Source organism: Passer domesticus, chromosome 7 (assembly GCF_036417665.1).
Source record: "Passer domesticus isolate bPasDom1 chromosome 7, bPasDom1.hap1, whole genome shotgun sequence".
Taxonomy (NCBI): domain Eukaryota; kingdom Metazoa; phylum Chordata; class Aves; order Passeriformes; family Passeridae; genus Passer; species Passer domesticus.
The window spans coordinates 8984957-9005391 of record NC_087480.1 but is presented as its reverse complement, the minus strand read 5'-3'; the positions used below and the strand labels follow the sequence as shown (position 1 = coordinate 9005391).

The 20435-nt window shown below is 42.9% G+C and overlaps 1 protein-coding gene across 3 annotated transcripts; it reads left to right on the top strand.

The window, feature by feature from the left end:
* Window positions 1-6564: 6564 nt before the first annotated feature.
* LAMP2 (lysosomal associated membrane protein 2) lies at window positions 6565-20246 on the top strand. 3 transcript variants are annotated; one of them, XM_064426780.1, is made up of 9 exons: window positions 6565-6745; window positions 7671-7789; window positions 8243-8456; window positions 9082-9243; window positions 9911-10125; window positions 10639-10758; window positions 11032-11110; window positions 11896-12063; window positions 17869-20246. In XM_064426780.1, exons 1-9 carry the CDS (start codon window positions 6580-6582, stop codon window positions 18009-18011), a joined length of 1386 nt encoding a protein of 461 aa, XP_064282850.1. In that variant the 5' UTR covers window positions 6565-6579; the 3' UTR covers window positions 18012-20246. The 3 variants fall into 3 exon arrangements, with proteins under 3 accessions (XP_064282850.1, XP_064282852.1, XP_064282853.1); XM_064426782.1 differs by lacking the exon at window positions 17869-20246 and adding an exon at window positions 13264-15661; XM_064426783.1 differs by lacking the exon at window positions 6565-6745 and adding an exon at window positions 7173-7301.
* The last annotated feature ends 189 nt before the right edge of the window (window positions 20247-20435 follow it).

The window sequence follows — 20435 nt, the reverse complement described above, 5'->3', positions numbered from 1 at the left end:
CCAATTAGTGTCCTGTTAGTTCTTTGGTTGCAGCTCAAACTGGTGCCTCTGGAGAGGGACCCCTACCCCAATTTACACCTCTCAGTTATACCCTGGCACTCATCAGCCAGGCCAAGTCAAACACAAAATTCTGGTCCATGGACTCTTGACTTTCTGCTGGGTTCCATTGTTGCTGGGCTGGCCACCTTCTCACGCAGCTTTTTCTCTTGGAATTGCCTCCTTATCATATCCCTTCTGCTTGTATCTGCTGAATTCCAAGAGCTCTTCTGCTATCAGCATTGTTACATTTGTTAGATCAAAAGTTTGGTCAGCGCTTGCAGCCTAAGGAGACTATTCAGACAGGAGAATACAAGTAACCTAATTTTCTCTGTAACTGTTGATAGTTCTTTATCTTACTCCTTAAAACAATCAGTTGTTTGTCTGCTTGCAACACCTGTATTTTAGAGCTGGAGGAAAACATGATGTCACCAGGTACTTCTGTGTTAAAATGCCTGAGCAATCAGAACTTGGTATGAAATTTTGTCTTTTCAAAAAGGTAAGTCTACAGATTCTGCTCCATTTAATGATATGTGCAGTAACAGGGAAGTTGTAGTAACTGCTTTCAGTAGATCAAACATTTAGATGTGTTATGCAATTAAGGAGTGCAGAGGGTCACTGCCCAGGCCTTTGCAGGGCTCAAGGGCTCCTGTGCTTCTTTGCAAAGCTTAGTCACTATGACTTTGCAGAAAGGGGCTAGCATGCAAGTAAATTGCATCTGAAATGATAAGGAATAGATTGCTTGTTACTATTTGGAGCAGTAGTAGTTTTAATTCAATGTGAAATATCAGTGCTGGATTATTAGCAACATGTTCCCTTATATATCGCTTTATTTTTCCCTTCTGGATTGAACTTCCTAGGAAATTATCACAGTGCCAGTTCTGTTTTACCCTTGTGTAGTCTCTGAAGTTTGAGGTATAGCTAAAAAAAATTCATTATCATGGCCAAAACCAGATCGCTTTCTCAAAAGCAGGCCCTTAATTACACCCACAAAGCCCTTCAGCTGGTGCTAGTTTTAGGCTCAAGGCAAAGCTGATCTTTAATTAATTAATTTTCAGTGAAGGCTGGGCAGGGCACTAGACAGGCCAAGTTCTGCCACGTGCATGCTGGGGAGAAGGTGCAGTTTTCAAGCATGAGACAGGAACAAAAATTACAAAACAGCCTCTGCAGAGGTGAGTGAAAGCTGTCACTGCACAGGTAAAGCTGGTTTGTAGGATGTGGCTGGGGAGTAGGTCACAACTGCTTCTGCAACCACAGGGTTGCCATTCTGTCACTTGCAGAACTGGCACTGTGTGTGTATCCTTTCAGTTTCTCCCTTTTTAATCCTACAGCAGCAGCTGCTGCTTCAATTCCCAGCTCTAAAAGCACAAAGCAAACAGAACATCCAGCTGGAGAGAGATCATTCCCCCAAGGAGCTCTGTTTCAGGACAATGCAGTGAACAGGCATTAGCCTGGTGTTTGCCAAACCTGGTTTCTGATCTCTGTCAGAGCTGGAAACCAGAGACCAGCTACAAATATCATTATGTTCTCTGTAAAAAAGGTATATAGTGTTATTCCAGGTCACAAAGGATGCTGTAGCACTGAAGTTCTGCAGTTAAAATATCCAGATTTGAAAATGACTGCATAATATCCAGTTTCCCTCCCTGCCTTGTATTTTAGATGTAACTTCTTTGCCTGCTGAAATCTCTCAGAAAATGTTACAGCCAACACATCTTTCATAAGAGCTGGAAGTGGGCGGTGCCTTCTGTGCAGAGCCATTTTCACACAATGAATTCTGCTCTGGAGCTGACAGATGTATCTCCAGCCAGTCAGCACTGCATGTCGATCAAACCACAAAACCAGAGTATTAACACACCTCTCCTTTGCTGGCACAAGCCCAAAGAACATGTTGTCAGTCAAACAAGTTCTTTTTTTTTTTTTTTTTTTTTTTGTTCACATTAAACAGAGCTACATCTACAAGCAGCTCGGCCTGACTCACAAAACGCATCAATCTCATCTGCTGCCACACGTTAGCCCAGCTGCTGCAGCACACATCACATCCAGCAGCAGCTGGAAACGCTTGGAGCACCGCGGGGCACCAAGGGGACAGCGAAGGGACACCAGTGGGGCAGTAATGGGGCAGCGAAGGGACACCAGTGGGGCAGTAATGGGGCAGCAAAGGGACACCAGTGGGGCAGTAATGGGGCAGCTGCTGCCCAGCACCGTGCCGAGGCCCAGCTCCTGCCCTGCTTCCACGCCGAGCCCCCAGCCCACGCTGATCCCAGCCGGGCCCGTGTGGCGCTGCCGCCGCTCCCAGCCCGCTCCAGCCGGGAATGTTTTTCCAGCTGCGTCGCGACACGAGCGGCTTTACAGGAAATTTCGCAGCTCTCTGCTGCAACCTGCTCTCTGATCTCTTCGCCTCCTCGCCAAGGTTTCTTTTTTTGGCTTTTCACGTGATTTCCCCAGTCTTGACTCAGCAGTTTCCCGCAGCAGCGTTTATTGGTTTGGTTTCCCAGCACCACCTCCCCCGAAAGCGGCGCTCGGCAGCGCTGCCGCCCGCTTGGAGCAGATAAAAAAGGGTTTTTCGGAGCTGTTCTGCCCCCGAGCAGTCTCACACGCGCTGTGGGGCCCTGCCGATGTCACCCTGTGCTGGACACGCCGTGGTTTTCACTGCGGGGGCCGGACCCCAGTGCTCAGTCCCAGGCTGCAGGCTGGGCAGTGTGAGAAGGAGAACTCGCAGCTGCAGGCTCAGTTCTGGCACAGCCCCAGAGGGTCCCTGGGGTTCGTCCCCCTCTGCCAAGTGACTCTGGGACCTCTCCGGCCAGCATTAATACATTCCCCTTTCCACCCCTTCCACGTGAAATGGAACCAAATCCTTTCTCTCCCTCCTGGAAAGGAATAATTGGTTCTGCCATAATCTCTTCCCTGAAAAAAATACAGGAATTGCCCTTTGGTTTAGAGATATCTAAAATAATAAATAAAATACATTAGAATAAAGTCATGATCACTGCATGTCCTAGGGATTATCTCTCGCTTCTTTTATCACAACCTCTACTCTTCTGCACCAGGAATCAGAAACATTAAGTTACTCAGTGGACACTTTGCTTCTGACCACACACATCCATCAATTTTGGCAAGTCCCAGGGCTAAGGAAAGTTTGATTACAGAAATAGTATCTAAACTGCTGAAACTGCTGAAGGATTCACAAAGGATTAAGCATATGAAATTAGGCAAGAAATCATATTCCTCAATGAACTAAAGCTTTTTAAAAGAAATTATAATGTTTTGATATTTGCTCTCAGTACATGTCAATACCTTCTTCAAACAACTGATGTCAAGCAGTATAACATGCAATAAAACTGTAATGCTGTACAGAAACATTACAGTCCTCCTTCTCACATCCAGCAACAAACATAAGGAATGTGAATGCCTTAGAAAACCAGGATCAGCTTGCCATCCATCAGTGGCTCCCAAAATCATGCCAACTGCAAAATCATTTTTCTCTACTAAGCAAGAGGGTAAGGCATTTTCTCTGCATTAAGGTAACAATCATTCACTCTTCTCTCATTAAAAGAAAACAGCTGAGAATGTGAGTTTGAGCTTATGTTACTAAAGTACAACTATGACGTAAATTTTATTGTTGAGACTGCCACAATCAATAAAGAATTTACTCATGATAAATAATATGCAGTGGATATTTGTTAGAGATTGAATCCTCCAAGCACTGAATGCAATAACTTATGGAATAAAAGAGAAATCAGACAACATCTGACCCTCACTACTAAACATTTTTTTAAGGATAGCTGAAGGATTTGTCAAACATGAGAGGAACAGAGCTTCATTTTGCTCCCTCCAGAGATACAAAGGAGATAGGCCTTGGGAACTGCCAAAATTTTCTCTGTTTAGGGAGAGCAGTGCCAAAATCAAGCTTCCGTCAGTCAGCTGAGCAAGAGCAGAATATCACTGTGAAAACACAAGAGCACGTTGCTTTTATCAATCTTTTATCACGTCCAGATGGCTGGAGCACGTGAGCTTTGTCAGACAAACCTCTTCCTGTACATGAACACAGGTGTTTGTACCAACTCCTCGGAGGTGGAATTTGATCCTTTGGTCTGCCCGAGGATCCCACACAGAGCAGAAACCCCTTGGGCAGCCTTTGTGGTTGTCCCATTGCTTCCTGCACCCGCAGGTGCATCAGCCCCTCTGTGACCGTGTGACAATGACAATAAACCACCAGCTCCGTCCACCAGGATGGTGTAAAGGATGTCACACCCCCACATACCCGTGGCAGGCTGTTATATGGCAGGGATGGAGAGCAGGGAAGGTGAGGTAACCAGATGCAAACAGAAATAATCTGTTTTCTGGTATTAATGATGATATTTCTGGCGCAAAGCAAGGTATTTTCCATTCTGCTAAATTAAATAAACTATACTGTTCTTTTAATCCCACACCACTAGCTGTTTTTCTTGTGTTACTACACAGAAAAGGATTTGCTTGTTATGATTGCTGCCATTAGATTTCATTTCAAGCTTCACTAAATTGGCATAAAGGAAACAAGTTAATCAGCCTTCCCGTTATGTCTGCAGAACATCCACTTGGTTCAGAGCCCATTTCCTACCGTGCAAGCAAGAGATCCAAACATTCAGAATTCTTCACTCAGAACAAGGCAGTGTTGGAACATACCAATGTATATTCATAAATCCTGAAGTAAATATTCCAGCAGATATGAAAGGTGCCATTCCACTGCATGACCTACCTGAAAAGACCAATCTCCTCTTCCAATTAATTAAAGCTTAATTCAATGTCTGTCTCCTAATAGTCAAATCCTCCTAATTTGATTGCTCCTAACTCCTTGTGAGATCACTTTTTAAAAAAAGAACTTTGTTCTAAAGGAGTGAAGCCTGAGGAAATACAAAATTCCCAGAGCAGGACTCTCCCTAGCCTCTGAAATGCCCCATCCTTGTGGAGCTGAGAGACTTGCTGCTTTCAGAATTCATGGTTTCATTTCTGCTGCTGTTACTGACATTTCCCGCCAGCCTACAGCAAGTCAGTTATTAAATATAAAGTTTATTTCTTCAAATAAATGTTTGGTAATTAAGCCCAAAGCATAAATATAAATTTACTCTGGTTTAAAATTACATGAATTTGAGAGTCACGTGCAACCACGCTTAGGCGAGCGCATGTGCAGGTATGTAACACGCGTGCTGAGTGGGCTCTAGGAGAGTTACTAAGCACAAAAAGAAATGCAAAGCAGCAGTGAACTTCTCTGAGCACAAAAGCCCTTGTGTGTGGGGCCCTCATTTGTTCGATGCCCTGGTTTCTGTGGTGGCCCTGAGACGCCAGCTTTGGTTTTGTGACACTCCATGGGAAAGTACAGGACTGCAAGCACACCACCGAGAGAAATTAACTGCCCTTTGATAACAAATTATTTCCACTTCCTCCAGACTGCATAACTGCTTTCCTATCAGCCATCTACAGTCCAGCTGTCTCACTATGAGGCCAACGTGTTTCATTGTCTTCTTCAGACTTCATCTTCTTCCCCCGTGGCTGGGGATGTCTCTTAGAACCTGACCATTGAAAATCCTCATTTCCTCCACAGGATCACAGGCAGGACTGTGCTATTCCAAAGGCCTTTCCTCGCTGAGCACAGAGCTGCAGTCTCCTCAGGCCTCCTTCCCTGCTGTCTCCAGCCTCAGTGTCCTCTTCCATTGCCCCTTTCTCTGCCAAGCCAGCCTTTCTGACTTCTTTTCGTTGGGTTTGGGGTTTTGGGTCTTTTTCCCCCCTAATCAATAGTGTCAGGGTGCAATCCAGCATCCATCTCATTTTATACCACCTTTCAGACCCAAATCCACCGAGTTTTTCCTCCAGCCGTCTTCGCACCGCAGGCTCTTCCCTCCCTCATTGGCACCGAGCTCCCGTCTTCTCCCGTGCTTTCCTGCCCCACTTTCTGCCTTCCAGCACCACCAAAACACGCACTGAAGCTCGGGGTGCCGGTGCCGGTCCCTCCCGTGTCTGGCGGGGTTTCTGCCCGGCTCCGGAGGCACCGAGCCCCGGGCCGCCCCTCGTGTGAGGGTGGAGGGACAGCGGCGACAGCGGGCCCTGGGACACCGACAGCCGGTCGGGACTGGTGCACTGACAGCCGGGTCGGGACAGCCCACTAGCCTTTGTATTTACTGCAAACACGGGCAATATCTTTATTTTTTCCTCAGTGAAAGCCTCTATATTAAACTTCCCAGGATGTGCACCTCTTGTGAGGTACTCCCTTCCCAGGCCAGAGCAGCGCCAGGGCACACCGCAAACACTGCCGAGGGCCAGAACTGCCGCCGCCATCCTGTCCCTGCACAGGCCACCGCGGCACAGCCCCGGTCCGGTGGCCGCTGCTGTCGCCGCCGCTGTCGCCGCCGCCGGTGCCAGACGGGGACTGGGACAGCAGCGGAGCACACCCGGCCAGACCCGCCCGCCCGAGGCGCCGCGCGACGAGCGGCCCGTCCGCGATCCACGGAATCGAGCGGCGGCGCCGAGCGGCGATTGGCGGCGCGCGGGCGGCCCCGCCCCGCCCCTCACATGACCGCTAGCGAGGTTTTTGTCGCGCCCGCTCGCCCCGGCCGCTCGCCGTGCCCCGGTGTCCCCGCCGCCGCCGGCAGCAGCACCGCCGCCATGGGCCCGCGCCGCTCCGCCGCCTCCTCCCGCGGCCGCCTCCTCCTGCCGCTGCTGCTGCTCGGCGTCTCTGGTGAGCGGGGCAGCGCCGGGGCCCGGGGGAGGGCAGCGGGCGGCGGTGTCCCCGCGGGCTCGTGCCCGCCCCCGCCCCGCCGGGCACGTGACGCGGCGCGCGGGCACCGGGGGGTCCCGGGGCCGCCCCGGCCCCGCGGCGCCTTCGGGGGAGGGCACGGCGGCGGGCCCGCAGCCTCGGGAGCCGCGGGGCGCTTCCGCCGCGGGCCGCGGCCCGCCCAGGCCGGTCCGCCGGCGCTGCTCGGCGAGGGGCCGCGGGCACGGCGGCGGCCGGGCCGGGAGTCACCGCGGCGGGAATACCGCAGCTGGGGAGAGTTCTCCTGAAGCGCAGAGGGAATTTAACGCCCGGGTTTTGCGAGCTGGGAATCGTGGAAGCAGTGGAGGCGTGCCGGTCCCGTCTCTGGGGTCGGCTGGAGTCATAATCATTGATATAACACCTAAATAATAGACCCCGGTCTACAAGCTGCGCATTGTTCAAGTGCTGTGTTCATTTGGCCCTTTGGTTTGCCCACTGTGTCACCAGAAAGCCGGTGCTTATTTCTGAGTCAGACTTCCAGGTTGGAAGGGACCTCAAGATCAGCTGCTCCAGCCTTTCTTGGCAAAGACACGGTCTAGACAAGATGGCCCAGCACCCTGTACAGCCAGAGCTTGAAAGTGTCCAGTGTTGGGCAGTCAACACTTTGTGATTTTTAGTTTGTCAGGTAGACACACTATAAACCATTCTCTCAGTTTTTGCCAGCTTTGACAGTTTCATGGTGTGCTTCCTATTTTTGATACTTTTTAGAAGTCTAGCTATTCTTTCACTGTCTGGTAAATTGAATATGGTCCTGACGTAATTTACTGCTTTGTGATGAGCTGCCCTCTTAAGTGGTTCTAGAAAATTAAGAAAAAGCAATGTCTTAATAGCTGATAATCATATCTTACAGGTTTTTTCCAGTCCTATGCAGTTGAAGTAGATATAAAGGATTCCTCTAATGCAACTTGCCTGTATGCAGACTGGATGATGAGGTTCTTGATAACATATGAATCAAACAATGGTGATTATGTAAGTATTTGGGAGTAACTCTCGCTGAGAACTGGATTTTGGTCTGGATAAAAGTCTTAAGCTCTTTTACCTAGGGTGTTTGATTTCTTACTTTTTTTTACCAGGTCAGTTGAGAAGAATATTCCTATATATTCCTTACTTAAATAATGTACACAAAACTCACCAGGTCTAACCAGTATCAGTGTAGTTATGTTCTTAACCCAAGCAGTAAATGTAATTGCAGCTCAACATAATCAGGGTTTACAGCCAGGTTAGAGTTGTACTTTTGTACTTGAATCTGATACAGTTCCTTTCTCAGGCAGGTGTCAAGGAGCCTTTACTTTAAATTTCCAGAATAACCTAAAATAATCTCACTTGCCTTGTGCAAGGTTTCAGCTAACTCCAGCAAGTTTATAATGTTGTCATGGGGAAGAGCTGCATGTGAATGCATTTTAAATTCCCCTTTTCTTCTAGAAAACCACAACCCTGAATTTGTCATCGAGTGTGACACACAATGGAAGCGTCTGTGGCAATGACACACAGGCTGCCCTTGTGGCAGTGCAGTTTGGAGAAGGTCATTCTTGGAGCATTAACATCACAAAAACCAATGAAACTTACCAGGGAGACTTCATCACACTGACCTACAACACCAATGACACAGCTGTATTTCCTGATGCTAAAAGAAAAGGTAACATTCAGTGCAGAATCTGACTTGCAAAGCAATCTCAGCCAGAAGTGTCAGACCTCGTGTAGCTGACCTGGCTTGGCCTCTTCAGAGTCAAGAGGAATGCAGGAGTCAGTAATGAATGCAGTGAGTTCTGTACCACGTGCTGCCAGCTGCTGCTCCTTGTACTGCCTGCTGGGTAACAGTGCAGGCCAAATGGCTTCCCTGAATGTGTAATTCCTGTGAGTGGAAGGGAAGGGGAAGGATAAACAGCTTTGATCAGTGAGGTAGACAGCAGGCACATGGAAGGTTAATTTTAGTGGGCACTGCTTGACCTTCTACCTTGCTAAGCAATACAGTGTTAGGCTGTCTGTGTACTAATGCCTACTAATAATAGAATTGTTTTCCCCTTAAAAACTGGAGTAAAAGGGTTCCCCTTTCTAATGGCTTGTCTAGTTCTGTAAGCTTGGTTACTCCTGCATTACCTGACACTCCAGGTCAGGACATACAGGGAGAGCATTCAAGAGACCTTAAGATTGTTAAACTTAATTATCGCTTAGTCTTTGTCTTACGAAATTACATAAAATGTAACACTGCCTCTAAGTTCTTGTAGTTCATAAGGCATTAAAACATTTGTGCTTATTTGTAGGACCAGTTACTGTTCTTCTGAAGGATCCTGCAGGTCCAGTTCAACTGAATACTGTCTTCGTGTGTCATAATTCCTTTTTTATTGAAGCAGAAAATATAACACAGATTTTCTGGAATGTTACTGTGCAGGCTTTTGTTCAGAATGGCACAGTCAGTAAAAAAGGTGAGTATTTCAGTTTGTGAAAGAGCTTTTTTGTATTGCACCTTAGTGCAGGGAGCAAAGTCCCGTAATAAAAAATCCACCAATTCTAAGATGTGTTGTATTTAATAATATCCATGTAAATATCCTCTAGTATTTCTTTCCTTGTTCCTGGAAAAATAGCTTAGGAGAACAGATTTATTAGTGTGCTGTACTGTTGATTGTTTGCGTGCCAAGGTGGGATTCTTCTCAAGTGTATATTCCAGTAATTGGGGTATTAAAAATAAGCACTTCAGAACTACTGTTGCTGAGTAAATCATTTGAGTTTGAGGGGTTTTAGCTGACTGCCTTCCAGTTGCAGTGGAGGCCTCTGCTGTTGCATTTGAGGAGTCCAGAGCTCGTTGCCTCATCTCATAGCTCAGGAAAGAGACGAGCACAGCATCCTGCTGCATGTAGCCTAATGGGGTCACTTGCTTGCTTGACAGCAAATACACGTGAGACTTTTAAAACAACTTGACTGTCTTTGTGTGTTTTGCTTCCGTGTGTCAGAGGCAAGTGGTACTGCATGTGGATTTAAAGCTGAGTGTTACAGGATTTCTAAGAATAAGTGGCAACTGTACTTTGTCTGAGTAATAAGACTTCAATAAAATTTCAGTAATGAAATGGTGATTAAAATAAAATGTCTTTTCAGAGACTAGATGTCCTGCTGATACACCTACTTCTGCACCTACTGTTCCACCTACTATTGCCAATGTAACTAGTGCACCTATCACTACTTCGTCTCCTGCTCCAACTCCTCCCAAACCTGTGGAGAATCCAGACACAGGAAATTATTCTCTTAAAAGTGGAAATAAAACATGTTTCCTGGCAACTGTGGGGCTGCAACTGAATGTTTCCCAAGACAAGGTGCTTCTTTTTTCTTTTGAAGAGTAAAAGTTGCTGTAGTTATTTGGTGTGAAATCTGAATGCAGAGTGTTGCTTTGTACACTGCTGGCTGTCCAGAACTGCTTCTAAGTATTGTATGTAGCACCTCTCTGACATCAGAATGGTTTTGTTGCAAAATACATGTCTTCAAAAACCTTCAACGGAATTTTTTATTGAGAATACTTCTGACATTATTAAAAGTCTGGAACTTTCATAGCTGTTATGGCTGTTGTTCCCTGCAGATTTTGACTTTCCCCTCAGAGGGTAGCCTGTTGTGTTAGGGAACAAAGTAACACTTCTCAAGGAATTTATTTGTTTGTCAGTACTGCCAGTGTGTAAATTTAACTCAAACAGCCTTGGTTCCATAGCAGCCAAGCTCAGCTCTTCCTGCTGTCATATTTATGACAAGCTCTTCTAACCCAAGACTGTTCCTGAGTGAGACAATGTATTCCAAAGGCAGCTGAATGTCTTTGATGTGCTTTGTCTGTATTTCAGCCTCTTCTGATCAACATCAATCCAAAGACAACTGTCGCAGATGGTGCCTGTGGTAACACAACAGCCACTCTGAAATTGAATGATGGAAATAGCACACTGATTGGTTTCACATTTGCTGTTGTAAGTAACTTCTTTTATTTTAAACTAATTTATCATTTAAGAGCATGCATGGTGATCACTTACAGTAAAATCCTCCTGTTGCTTGCTAGTGGTAGGCTGTTCCTATATGGGAAGTGGAACTGGCCAGCTGAGTGCCTCATGACAAATGGAGAACTGGGTTAAAGTTGTAGAAAATGTAAGACTGGTAAATGTGTTGGCTTTTGTAAAGCATGTGTTCTTAAAGTTACAAATGCAGAATTGCACACTGACACTTGATTCTTGCTTCTTGAACAGAAAAATACAAGTGCAAGCGTACAAAAATTTTATCTGAGGGAGGTGAATGTTACTCTGCTCAACCATCTGAATGGTTCTGGTAAGAAACAGTATCTGCCTTAAACAAGGGTAATATTATATTCATTGTCTGCATCAAATACTTCTGGCTTTTTTTTGGTGTTGTTCATGCTTACTGTTAGCTCCCACTCTATGTCTAGAAGTTGGTAAAAACAAAAATAATAAGCAGAAATGGCTGTAAGAGTTACTTTTTACACAGCAGTGTGGAACCACTCTACAATTCCTGAAACTTCTGCTAATGGAGTCACTGTAAATTAAGAGGGCTTCTTTATGACTCTTTTCAGTAATGTAATTTTTTGTGGCATGAAATCTAATTGTGCCACCTTTGAAGCTTTTTTTTCCTAAAGCAGCTTTTGTCTTCTTTGTTTGAAGATGCTGCTCTATCCTCCAACCACTTGTACTTAATGCTCACTAAAAAAAGGCCAGTCCTTCAGAAATTGAAGTATACTTTTTTCCCAACATATGTTTTTTCTCTCTTTTTTTTTTTTTAATTGCTTGTCATAGCTACAGCAATTAAAGAGTATTAAAGCTAAAACACTTGGAACTCTGCAGCACTGAGACAAGCAGAGGTGTAAGGAAAGCCTGATCTCATGTGAAAGAGAGGTTACTGCGAAGTAAATAACTTCAGTTTCTGATTTCTGGTTAAGCTGATCAATCCCACTTTGCACTACTTGGTTTTTCAGACTAGTCAGTGTTGAAGTGTTGTCCCCTCTAGACTCAGCTACTCAGTCTTACTGTATTAGCAATTGTCTTAAATTTTAAGTGAACATGCAAATTCTCTTTCTTTTTTTTTCCTTCTTTGTTTAGTCATTTCAAGTGCAGATAACAACAACTTAAGCAAGTGGGATGCTTTCCTTGGTAGCTCTTACATGTGCCGGAAAGAGCAAACCCTTCAGATTAATGAAAATGTTCAAGTACATACTTTTAATCTATGGATTCAGCCATTCCTTGTGGAGGCAAATAAGTTTGCTACAGGTAAGAGTTATGTATTTGTTTTTAGTGATGCTTCCAAAATTGTCACTTGCTACAAAGCACCAATATTAGGTACAAGCACTTTATCTCAGAAGCTCTTGTTCCAATTTTTTAAAATATGTTTAGATATACCTGGAATGAAGAGAATTTCTGAGAGTGACACTTGAGTTCAAGCAAAGCTTTGTTCTTACTTTAAAAATGTCTGCTAAGTGTGTGGTTCTTCTTCACAAAACTTGAATGAACTAGAGACACTGAAGGGGCACTTAGGCGTTGCTGTGCAGAATAGGTTAAAGTTACTTGACAGCATCTTGACTTACAGCATTTGTAGCTCAGATATGTAAGAAAATTGGACAGAACCTTTGCAGAAATGGACTTTGGGAGTACTGTTAGGTGTTTTGTTTCTTTTTATCTGTCAGTCTGAGAAATAGGAGTGTTGGGGAAGAATGAACTGTCAGAGCTTCCTTTAGAGGCAGTCTTGAATATCCAGAACAAAAGAGATTCTGAAATGTTTGTTTGCTGCATTATCTTGATCTTGTCTGGAGAAAACTGAAAGGTCTTAAATTACCTCTTAATATTTAGTGCAAACTGGTCTTTGTGCTTAATGCTGATACTTGCAGCACAGTCTTACTGGACTAGACTGTTCTGTAGACACACAGATTGAAAAGTTCTTTTTTTAGACAGAAGTAAGATAACTCCAGGTGTGTGTAGGATAAACAGTTTAGTCTTTCTAAAGAGTTAGGGACTCATTTCACTCTGTAGTTAAAGTTGCAGCTAGCTTTCTTCTAATTACAGTTATTTTATCTGTGTAGCATGTCTTTGTTCTGAATAGATTCTTGATACCAAATCTAGGTCACTTTTTATCCTTAATGAGTGAAAGTACCAACCAGACTTGCCTTAAGTATGACATAGATAAGCCTGGTTTGTGAATGTAGAAGAGTAGCTGCTCCCTTGCCTAGTACAGATCTTGTGCACAGGAAATCTTGTACACCCTTAACGTGCTATAGGTTATCAATGCTTAAATTAATTAAAATGCTTAAATATGCTAAATGTATTGATGAGACCTCTGCAGTTCTTTCTCTCGTAGTTTAAATAATATTTGATTTTTTTAACACCTTCGTATTAAGGAAAACAGATTTTTATACCACACTTGGCAAGTATTTTGTCTTTATTTATTCCTTATTGCAACCTTTTTCTCACCTACAGCCCAGGAGTGTTCGCTGGATGATGACAGCATTCTAATCCCAATTGTAGTTGGTGCTGCACTTGCTGTCTTGATTGCCATTATAGTGGTTGCTTACATAATTGGCAGAAGAAAAAGCTATGCTGGATATCAAACTTTGTGAATCTAAGTGTGATTCCTGTTATGACTTCACTCTAAACAAAGCAAGTGCAAGTTCTGAAGTCCAAAAAAGACCCAAAACCTAGGAATAATTACTAGCCACAGCTAATTGGAGTTGAGAAACAAAGGGAGAATGTTTATCTCAGATGAAGCAGAATCACACTTTGTTTTCCTGCCCTAAGAAGACGATGTGGGTTTCATAGCTGTTTTGAAGATGTCAAATCCTGGATGAATTGCTAGGCTAAGGATTTTATCTTGCAAAAGTCCTAAAGCATTTAGGATTTATATCTGCTTTTTACAAATACTAGCCTGAAACAATAACACGTTCTGAACTGATGTGCATTGGGCATCTCCCAGAATAGCATAGAATTTGTACTTGCTTCTCTCCTCTGCGTTCCTTAGTTGTTGTTGTAATTGTGGGTTAAGCTGGCAGCATTAGTCACTCTGTTGACTTGTATAGTATTTAACAAGGATTGTCTAATGCCCAATAGCAACTTCCTTTTCCATAGGACTGAACTTCAGGCTGGTGATAAGTGATCTCTGGAAGTGGCAGCAGTAACTTACTTGCCTTTGTTAGGGGTTCAGTAATTTACTCCTGCCTTGGTGTAATTTCAGGAATCATTCCTATACCATGGCTATACAAACAAAATGGGTAATTTGCCAAATGGTGAATATATGGGAAGACTTCAGTGCTGTTTCCAGATCCTTTCAATAAAAAAAAAAACCTGTTAGGCACTGAATTCTTTATTATACCTTGGCAATAGTCTAAAATACTCACCTAAGGCAGACTTCTGCTAAATTAATGCAAGCTTTTTTTTGCTGGCATCAGTTTAAAGGGAATAACCTCTCTAAATATTCCAGAACTTTAAAGTGCACTTAACTTCATACCATACTCTGCACAGAACTGGTCTGTCTTGTTGCTTTGAATGACCTTGTTTAAAGATGCTTTCATATAATGAGCCAGTATCTGTTGTTGCAGCTTGAGCTGTTTTTCAAGCTTCACCTTGAATGGTTCTCTGCCAGTCAAAGTTCACATTGTAACTGCCCGCCATTGGCACTCTGAATGTTGAACGTTTGTGTTGGGTTGTTTGCAGTGCAGCATTTATTAATGTTCAGAATGCAAAAGCCAAACAAGTCTGAGATGGACCCACACCACCTGTTTTTCCTTGCTGTATGAAAATAATAGGTTAAAAAGTGCAGTGCAACTGGACTGTTCTTTAACTGCAGCTCAGTAGAGACTAACCTTTAATGCACAACTTTTCTCTGGGCTCCTTGTGCAATTCTTACTGCATGGAAAAAAAAAAGAAGTCTTTTAGACTTTTAGATAATTGTGGCTTTTTTGCATATGTCATAACATGAGCTGCCTAAGCTAGTTATTTAATGAACATAACATTGTCTCCCCATTTAGAATGAGTTTAGCCTGCATCAAAGCTGCTCTAGTGTTTTCTTAGTGTTCTCTAGGGTTGTAGAGATGTCTGTGGCATGTTTGTATACAAATCATAAAATACACTTCTTTCAGTAATGGTTTGGTTTTTTGTTTCTTTTTTTTTGTAAAGACAGTTTACTCTTGACACTAGCCAAGGAAGCATGTATGGGTGGATAATGCTTACTATAGCTTGTAGTCTACAGCTTGAATTTTGCATCAGTTACTGAAAAGCATTTTAATGAAAGTGGGGAACTGCTATAAATTTAATCATGAAACAAGCTTCAAGACTTACCATTTTAATTTTTAAAAATGGATCTAATGACTTCAATATATCCTCAAATGCAGAAGTTCTTATAGATTTTTTAGCTTTTTTTTTTGTGAGTGATGTTCAGTGGCACCAGTTAAACATGCATCTCTGTTAAGGAGTAATCATCACACTCTTCTTCTGACCTTGCAAATTTTTGAACTGTACACAGTTTCTAAGTGATAAAATAGAAGATTTGTGCAAACTGCTTCCTAAAATCAACACTAGAAATACCATTGCAAAAACCTGTAAGTATATTGGCTCAGAGTTTTAAGTACTCCTAGACTGATGTGCAGGTAACTGGTTCAAAAAACATCAGTTTCACCTGACTTCCTGTTGTTACAAAACCACTAGTTTTCCTGTATGTATTGCTCCATAGGGAACTGTCAATCTGTTTAACCTGTGCTCTAAAAAATAAAGATTGTTCTATTTCTTAAGGAAACTTGTTCACATTTTTTAACTGATTTGAAAACAGAGTCTTGTATTGTCTTTTTTTAAAGAAAATAAACTCAATGAGTAAGGTGAACTCTAATCAGTCTGTATCTGAGATTCTGTTACATAGCTGGTTTTGTTCTGGTCTGTGGAAACAGCAGTTAAATTGTGAATTTATTTAACACCTGTGGATGTGGAATATTGCTGTGTATAACCTGTTATAGAGTGTGGTTGGTTTAGTACCTTATACACAATTTACTGAATACTGTATTCTAATGTCAAGGTTTCTGATATTTTAGGTTAAAGATGTCATGCTAATAGTCCTCAAAAGAAGCATTTCTAGCCAGTGAATGATGGGATTTGGGTTTTGGAAGGGACATTTTGTTTGTTCATTTGTTCCTTGTTTTGGTTTTTTTGTTTGGCTGGTTTTTAAATTATTTTTTTTTATTTACCACAGTGTTCTCTCTTCCTTAGCCTATGTTAATAAAACACAAACTTTGGGGCTGTTGATTGACTCTCATGATTGGAATTAAAAGGGAAGGCACCTTTTATACTGGGGCTAAAAAAATTTTGGGCCAAAAATTTCCCACTCTTTTGAATGGAGATGCATTCAGCCACATCAGTTGAAAAAGCTGTTCCTGGCCCTGCTGTGTGTTGGGCTGTAGTTACCAATTCTGCACTTGAAGACGCCTCTGAAGCTTCTAACCACTGTACAGTAGCCATGCCTGGATAGATGTGTGCCAGCAGGGATGGAGTGTTCCTGGTATGAAACCTTGGCCCCTTTTTCACCCTGGGAATTGCCTGCAAGGGTGCCACAGTGTGATGTGTGCTGCAGCCAGCTCCTTCCTTTGAAGAAGAGAGGGAATTTGTCACTGCCTGCTGGGCACCTTCATCCTTAGCAAATCCATTCATATTTAGTGTTAGTGTTTAGTGACCCAGTACCCAGCATCTAGCAAATCTATGTTAGTAGTTAGTGAACAAGATGACTAAATATCAAATGTATGTCTCTCCAAGATGTTTAAATATTTTCTCAGAATATTTTGAAATAGCTGTACAAGGCGCATAGTTCCTTTCCTCTTGGCTTTTTTTTTCCTTTCCAAGTGGTGCTCTACTTGGCAGTAGGTGCCTTCAGAGAATCTGAGTTCAGTATTTTCGGCTCTTGAGCCTCCACGTGTTGTTCTCCTTGCTCTGAGTCAAAGGCTGTGTATATTTCAGGGAGGGGCCATGGCAAGAGTGTGCTGGACTGTCATAAGCTAAAGCAAGACAATTGCATTTCCTATCATTAATGCTGATTCGGTGAAAAACAGCAGCCAACTTTTGAGGAAGTGTCGACTGTGTGCAATGCTCTGTCCTAATTAAAAACTCAAACACAATCGTTTTGCCAGGAGTGCTGCTTTACAAAACATCTGAGCTGGGCAGGGTTCCAGTGCTGGGGAGCCAGGCACGGCCTCCTGCTCCTCCCCTGGCACAGGCAGGTGGAGCTCTGCTCCCCTTGCAAGCTGCCAAGCCAAGCCCTGCCCCCGAGGCTGAAACCGGCTCCCAGCGTGGTTTGCTAATCATTGATGAGTTTTCACCAGCAAGGAGCTCCTCACGTTTTACAGGCTCTATGTTAAAAACCGCTGTAGTGTTAGAGATGTCTCTTCTGTTTTCCACGCCGATGTGGATTTCAGTGAGGTCTGTGTGGTTCTCAGCTGAAACTAATAACCCTTTTTCACGGGAAATAAAGTTACCCACCCCAACAGTCTTTCACTGTTTTCCACGCCATGCCTGGAGGCACGTTTGTCTTGGCTGTCTCTTGCAGTTCTCAGTAAGTGTCTGCTTGGTTACTTGGGCTGTCCCCTACACCTTCATGTCTGGACCCAGAGGAGTGCTGGTGACTCGAGGGTTGGGAAGACCCCTGGGCAAGGCAGTGCTACCCCACTGTGGGGTTTTTGTTGCTTTATTGCTGCTAACTCTGAGGTGTGATCAGCTAATGCATGCTCAGACTGCTGGTTTGTCCTCACATTTCTGATCTCTCCTCTGCTTGCTAGAGGAAGCTGAAATTAAATGTACAACTGAAATGTACAAATCAGAAGAAGTACATTACCAATATAAAGGATGTGTGGAGTAGATGTGTTTAAAGAAATCAATATTTCCATCAATTCTTTACTCAAGACTGATTTTACTTTACATGTATTATTGTTTCTAATACAATGTAATTTCTCAAAAATGCCTATTTGCTCCTTGCTTTCTTTGGTTTCTAATGCTTGATTTCCCTTACTAATTAGTTCTCCCTTGCTTTTTTTTTTGTTTTTCCTCTTTCTGCAGCTGAAGAATGCATTGCTGATTCTGACCTGAACTTTCTTATTCCCATCGCAGTGGGCGTGGCGCTTGGATTCCTTATCATTCTTGTCTTTATATCTTACATCATTGGAAGAAGAAAAAGTCGTACTGGCTATCAGTCTGTATAATCTCTTAATTCCATCTGTTGCCCACCTTCCCTGTTTTTTCCCTTTCCCAGACTTCCTGGCCTGCTCCTTAAAAAAAAAAGAGAGAGAGAGAGAGAAATTAATTCAAGGTTTCTTTATTTTAAAAAGTTCAAATCACTTCATGGCAGAATAACAATCACTTCATGGCAGAATAATGTGCCATGAGTCTGAAGATGAGTTGCAGAAGCTACTGTATGACTTTGGAGAAAGTAAGTGTTCTGAGGACCAGAGAATTGAGCAGAGTTGGTGTGTCCCTGTGGGAAATGTGATTATTTTTAGTAAATAAGACATCTACAAAACTTTCTGTCGTTCAATCTTTTTGTACAAGAAAATTTCTAGATGCCTACAGCTTGTCTTGGTTAATGCTAAACTAAAACTATAATTAAAAGTGTGAATGCTGTGTCAAAAGGGACTGTACGTGCAGTGGGAAAATGAATACCCAGCTCTCAACAGACTTCTGTTGGGAGCTTGGCATATGGCTGTTCTTGTGAATCAGCCTGAATTTCCTTTCCTTCTGAATGTGAAAGTAGTACCTGATCTCACTAATACCCTGACATAATATGAGAAGAACATCTGATTCTTCTGGTGAATTAATTTGTTTAACATCATATGGAGAAACTGACTGCTAATGTAGGTTGAATAGCTTTGCACTACCCTGGTGTCTAATTTGCCAAGATAAGGGTTCAGGTCTGGAGAACTTCAGTTACTCAGAAAAAGCAACAGTCTGCTGAAGGAAATGTCTCCTGTGCTATTTTGTTGAACGGCATTTTCATTTTGTTCTGAGCTCAATTGTGAAATGAGGGTGGGAGGCTGGAATTTCACTGGCTGCAGTTTCTCTGAGCTTTGATTCTGAACATAAACTGCACAGCGTTGGTCCATGTGAGGACCAAAAGTGTTTTGAGAGCACTCAGACTGACTGAGAACACAGGTTGCTCAGAGATTCCTGCAGTTCCTTTGGACAGCTTGCATAGGTTAACAGGGCATCACTGAAAAGCTGTGATCTCTGAAAGCAAGTGGAGATATAAAACCTTTCAGGTTTGATAGAATTAATCTGCTTTTAATCTCCTCATTATCGTTCTCTGAGTAAGAGTACAAAATTTCTAGCATGAGGAATGCTGATCATAAAGCATAAATGAATATATGTATAGTGAAGAAAGTGACTTGCAAAGGAATAAGAGCATCTTACCTGTTTGAAGATGCTTTCTTTGTTATTAGTGCCATACCTTTGCAATTCCATGTTCCATATCTAAACTGTATCGAAATCAAATTTAGTCATTGCTGGTTGTGTTCCACTTCATTCCCATCAGGTTCATGTTGATGGAATGAAAGAAGCCTCTTTCCAAACCTTTTTGGTCCATCTTGGCAAAAGCCTTTTGCAGTCAGTAAATCCTGAGGGCACACAAAGTTTTGCCCTCTGCACAAATGTTTACTAAAGCTGCTTCAATATTTAATCCCTTTGTGCATTGACCCTGTACCCATGTTGTGGGGGAAGCACCTTCAGTAATTCACATACACAAAGGTGACAGTCAACACTGATGTTTAAGTAACTCACAATAGCTGTGTATTCAGGGAAGGGAGTTTTCCAAAGAATTTGTTTTGATGGTTGAGAAATATCTGTACATTCAATTATCCTTGTCCTCACAGTGACCAAAGATACACTCTACCTGATTCTGACAAAAGTGATTCCATAATACAAATGAGCTCTTGGAGCAAGTTGTCCTTTTTTTTTTAGGAATGTAATTCAATGCTGCTGAGTTGGGCTGTGTGCTTTAGGTTTGGTTGTCTTGGTCTCTTGTATTGTACCTTTGCTCTTGCAATACTTGATTTCCCTGCCAGTGTTAAATGGAATTATTTCAGGTGGCATTTTATGAGTACACGCACTTGTCAGTGTGGTGCTTCTCTGCTGCCAGCAGATGGATCACAGCTATGTTTTCATGCTGAGATTGCAGACTGAAGTATTTAATATCACTTTTGCTAGGCTATCTTAGTGAAATGTGGTCAGTTCCTAGATGCAAACACATACATATATATATATTGTATATACATAGAAAGTATTATTTTGAGCTTCAACAGAAGTCAAAAATTGATCCAGCACTTTAAGGTTGTTGCAGCATGAAGAGTGGTGTGTACAATTTTCCAGATCTTAAAATGACTGTACAAATATGCTGACAGCAGAATATGTGTATGGAAAATAAAGTTAATTATCATATTTATAAAGCTTTGTTTCAGTGTAAGTAGACATGAATACCACTTTTGAGAGCCTCTCTAGAGGGATGGTCAGTGTGCTTGGATCTGCATGTTTGTGGGGAAACAGAAGCTTTTGCTTGTAAGCTATTCACACATTTACATCCAAATCAATTGATTTTTGTCTTGATTTGGTCAAAGCATAGGTCCAGCATCTGCTAA

What these genes read in the sequence shown, in the direction of transcription:
- LAMP2 (XM_064426780.1), top strand. Translation starts at nt 6,580, where the DNA reads ATGACCGCTAGCGAGGTTTTTGTCGCGCCCGCTCGCCCCGGCCGCTCG. An exon ending in TGGCACAGTCAGTAAAAAAG is followed by an intron (nt 9,244 to 9,910) that starts GTGAGTATTTCA and finishes ATGTCTTTTCAG; the next exon opens with AGACTAGATGTCCTGCTGAT. An exon ending in GGCAAATAAGTTTGCTACAG is followed by an intron (nt 12,064 to 17,868) that starts GTAAGAGTTATG and finishes CTCTTTCTGCAG; the next exon opens with CTGAAGAATGCATTGCTGAT.